This window comes from Charadrius vociferus, unplaced genomic scaffold (genome assembly GCF_000708025.1).
Source record: "Charadrius vociferus isolate BGI_N301 unplaced genomic scaffold, ASM70802v2 scaffold2558, whole genome shotgun sequence".
NCBI lineage: Eukaryota > Metazoa > Chordata > Aves > Charadriiformes > Charadriidae > Charadrius > Charadrius vociferus.
The window spans coordinates 38,141-42,746 of record NW_009649566.1 but is presented as its reverse complement, the minus strand read 5'-3'; the positions used below and the strand labels follow the sequence as shown (position 1 = coordinate 42,746).

The following is a 4,606-nucleotide window of genomic DNA, read 5'->3' as shown; positions in this document are numbered from 1 at the left end:
CAATTCTCAATCTCACCAAGACCCTGTAAGCTTCTCAGACAGTGGCAGAACATGCATGCATGCAAGGGAGAGAAAAGGAAGTTTTATAAATACAGCAGGGAGAAAGCTTGAGAAACTAGAATGGTGCCAGGGAACTCTGAACTGCCTGGATTTAAAAAAAAAAAACAAAACAAAAACCCCCAAAAAACCAAAACCACCAAAAAAGACCCCAACAACAAAACAGGGTGAAAACAATGCGGTTAGAGCTCATGGGAGAGAATGCTGGGGAGATTCTACAGCTGTTAACCAAAAGCTACATAAACATCTTCCAGGCTTCTTCTCCTTTTTAAAGGATGCCTGTAATCCCCCCATTCTCGTTTTAATTTCTCAGTCTATCAAAGACAGCATCAACATTTCTGATAGAAAAGAAAAAGAAATTTTACTTGTACAGGACAGATAGAAAACAAAAACTTTGCAAATGCCTGGGTAAGTAACATGCGGCAAGTGCACTCGACAAAGACAAACTGAAGAGTTAGGGGTAACACAGGGAGAAAACTGGATTGCGGTAAAAGACAGAGATAGCAATTCTTCAACACCAAAAGCAAATTAAATGAACATATAGAGATTAGAAGAATGAACTGTTTCTCAATGAACCATTAAAAGTCCACAAGCGTTGCCTGACAACCTAGTTGAGTGCGATCGTTGCTACACCTTTCAAAACTAGGAAGTTACCAAACCTCTGCAATACAAGCTACTCTTGTAGTATGGCCTCAGAACATCACATATTACTTCCAGCACTCGAGTTTATCAGTACTACAAAACAGTGTGTAAACAAAGCAAGTTAATTCAGTGGTATGAATTTTAAAATTCTCTGTTAAATCAGAATTCTGTGCAATCCCCAAACCCCTAGCATTGGCAAGAACGTTTAAGAACATGAGAAACGCATAACCTCTAGTCTACAGTACTTACCATAGCAAAACCTACCATCTGGGTCAAAATAATAGCCAGTTCAAAATCTACACAGACTAGTACAAGCAGGGAAAATGCATCTTCAGGTCAGGCATATCAAACAGATAGTGTCTATGCCCCTATTTACAGTCAAATGCCAACCTTGCTCCACAAAAGCTGTATCAACTTCTTCCCTTCTACTTTCCTGCTCCTCACTTACCCCTTATTATCTCACAGTATGCGTACTAACAGACCACTCTTTCTGAGAGCACTCCGTCACTATTGAGCAGTCACGTAAGTCAGTGCTGGAGGGGAAGTCTGCTAGTTTTGATGGAAATGTCTTTGCAGAACTTCTCAGGATCTTTAAGGCAATGAGTTACAATAGCATTAACTGTGACATGGTGACAACTGCAGGGATGTTATTAATACCATGAGAATGCTGAGTTTATCTGTAAACGGCGTACATGACCAGTTAGAAGCTCATATGAATGTACTGAACTGAATGAGTTGTGTTAAGAAACTTAAAACAAAGAACAATGACCACTGATAAAGACATCACAGAAGTGTACCAAAAGAAATACCGGACAAAACTATCTGCTACCAAGATTTGTAACAAATCCTTAGGAGTTTATTTTGCTGAAAAAGCTTGGGGGGATACCAGCTCTTAAAGAAGATTTTCCCCAACGAAAAGTAACAAATTCTTTGCCTCAGCTAAAGTTAATGAATTGGAAAGACAATATAGAAGGTCTATGGAAAGTTTACATCTATCAAGACTTCCATTTAGAAGATGCTGAATCCAGGCATACTCATTTAACAGTTTTGAGACATCCCCCAAGACTTCTGCTCTCAGATACTCATATTGCTAAATTCCAGTCAGCGCAACTGGCAAGAACTGCAGGGCTTAACTAAGAGCTGCTAAGATGAACATAGTTTAGATGTAAGGGATTGCCACATGTAACTTGTAGTAAAGGAACAGCACAATTTCCCACAAGAGAAGAGCTGGCCAAAAACTGAATACAGAAAATTCTGTTTAAATGTATGAAAACACTCTTTTTTAACTGCAGGGGTGACTGAACACTGTAACAGGTTGCCCAGAGAGGCCATGGCATCTCCATCCTCGGATATATCCAAAATCCAACCGGAGAAGGTCCTGAGCAACCCACTCTAGGTGACCCTACTTGGAGCAGGGCCATTGGACTAGCAACCTCCAGAGATCTCATTCAGCCTCATCCCTCTGTAATTCCATTATTGAAGTTTCTAAGCCCTGATTTTTTTCAGTGCACAAAATCATTGGATGTACTGTAACACCAAACTTTCAGGTGCTCAGGTTACTCTAACGTGATAGAGAGCACCACCAGAAAATTTAACCACAAGTGAATTTTTTGGAGATAAGAGAACAGCTACTGACTGATCTCAGCGTAGCTCCAGTACCAGCTGTGTTCAGTACGGTCATATCCCTAGAAGGTATCAGAAGCTGCTCTGGGATGCTAACACAACTTTTTCAATTTAAGGAGTCAAATTGCTCATGATACTGCTCCCACCATAACTGCTGCTGCAGTGATGTCCTCCATATCCACCCAAGAGGCAAAGCAGTGGAATAGAAGGGAGTGCATGCAGAGACTTCTGCCAGAGGGGAGTCTCAAAACCCAGATCCGGCCTCTGCAGTTACCACATTTGACCACATTAAGTTAAACAGTCATTGTCAGAGTCCTTTTGTGAATTTACGCTTTTTCATTACAGCAAACAACCTATGGCAAAATCTTGATTAAAACAACATTGAAGATTACTATTAAAACTGTGAAATGTAATTAAAGGTATTCTATTACTCACCATCAAATCTTTCACTCTGTTGCTTAGCTGATCAATAAATAATATTGGAAGGTAATGCACTGTCTTCCCCAACTGAACCCTAGGATGTTTAAACATGGATTTTATGACTGTAGTGATCTAAAAAGAAAACTGCTTTTATTCAAATTAGCACTTATTCATCACTTTCAGATCTACACATGTAGATATCTCCCACCATCTTTTCAGGCACATTTTCCTTTAACAGAAGACAGAAAGAAGCCACTAGCCTACAGTCTTTCACTGAGAGATGACCACAAAAAATTAGGCATGTCACATTTCTCTTTTTAGTTTGTTTTTACTTTTCAGTAGAAAGACAGAATAAGCAAAAAAACACAAATAAAAAAGAAGAGACAGACAAAATGACATTGGCTGTGATGATGCTCAAGTTGTTGCATGACCAAGGGTAGAGGAAATTAAAAGTTCGCTGAAGTGAAACGTGCTGAAGTTTACTACCATATATTTGTATCCTTTGTCTCAAGTATCCCCCTCCTACTGTAACAATGACAACCCTCCACCACCTCCCCCACTCCTCTGCACCCCCAATGACATACACCAGGTCAGCAATAGCACGTGCTCTACCTAGCATGGGACTATGAACACTATATGCAATTGCTTTGTCCGTATCTTAGAAAACTATTTAGTGACCTAAGAGAGACAAATTCTTAAAGTCCTTCACTAGAAAGGCAGTTATCTACACTGTGATGTTCTCAGTAAGTCTATGGAACTAGCATAACGGAGCTTTTTAAAGCCTGAAGTTGAATTTTAGTTGTTGACAAAAGAAAGAAGTCTCTATGCATGCTAAGAAAGACTGCATTCTAAATATACAATGGGCAACAGTAATATAGAAAAGTACTAAAACGAGGCTCAGAAATACTGCTTGGTTATTTAACTGAAGAGGTTTAGGTTTCTATATAATAACTACAATTAAAGTTACTGCTAGTGGAAATGGAGCAAGCTGTTTCATATCTAAACTACTTCCTGTATAATGCAATAACAAAACAGCACTGATGCGTATCTAAACGTGACCAGAAAAAATATCTTCATTTACCCACCCCGTCCAACCCCTCCTTGTTATGGGCCTTTCTTATGAGTTACTAAGTTTATCTGTTCTGGCTGGGAAGCTATCCCAGAACCCTGAGGTCTGCTGATTAAGCAACTTCTTCCGGATTTAGCAGGATACTTGAAGAGAAAGGCATCGACACACAGCAGCATAAGCCAATACAGCACTATTTATATGGTTAACACTGGAAGTAATTTAAGCAAGCTGTGAACAGAAGCTACTGCCTGCATTTAGTGGCCCAAAAACCTATCCCTGCTTTTTAGTAATTTATTGAGAAAATGACATAATGTAGGGACACACATTGTCAAAGTAAAATAAAGCAACTCATAAAGGGAGAAAAAAATGACATAGGAGATCAGCTATGCCTCTTCAGCACTTGCAGTTTGTACAGATAATTTGCAGATGAAGGACAAGTGGAAAGGTCAAGGGACAGTAATTGCTTTAAAGGTCAGAAGTATGATTTGAGAGCAAGGGGGTATGAAGTCTGCTGTAGCATTTTACTTGTGTGTTTGTAGTTCTGCTTTCACATACTATGGTAACTCCATACAAAAACATATTCTAAACTCTGAGCTGCCCGGGAAGAAGGTATCGCCAATCAGGTTTTCCAGTACATAATATCTTACTAATTGTCACTACCAAAATGCAAGCATTAAGAGTATCTATTCTTGTCTCCTAAGCACCAAATTAAACATAAAATACTAAAGGAGGCCAGGGAGGATTTTTTTGAAGAAATGTGCAGTAAGTTTAGAATAACAAATCTAACAAAATTAA

General features: G+C 39.1%; 1 protein-coding gene across 1 annotated transcript in view; it reads right to left on the bottom strand.

The window, feature by feature from the left end:
- The window catches only part of CLPTM1L (CLPTM1-like), a 36,459-nt gene that overhangs the window by 17,958 nt on the left and 13,895 nt on the right, over positions 1-4,606 (bottom strand). The window contains exons 4-5 of the mRNA XM_009890068.1: positions 4,599-4,606; positions 2,758-2,836 (exon numbers count right to left, since the gene is read on the bottom strand). The exon at positions 4,599-4,606 is cut by the window's right edge and continues 144 nt beyond it. Coding sequence (XP_009888370.1) covers positions 2,758-2,836; positions 4,599-4,606 — 87 coding nt within the window. The remainder of the gene's footprint in view (positions 1-2,757; positions 2,837-4,598) is intronic.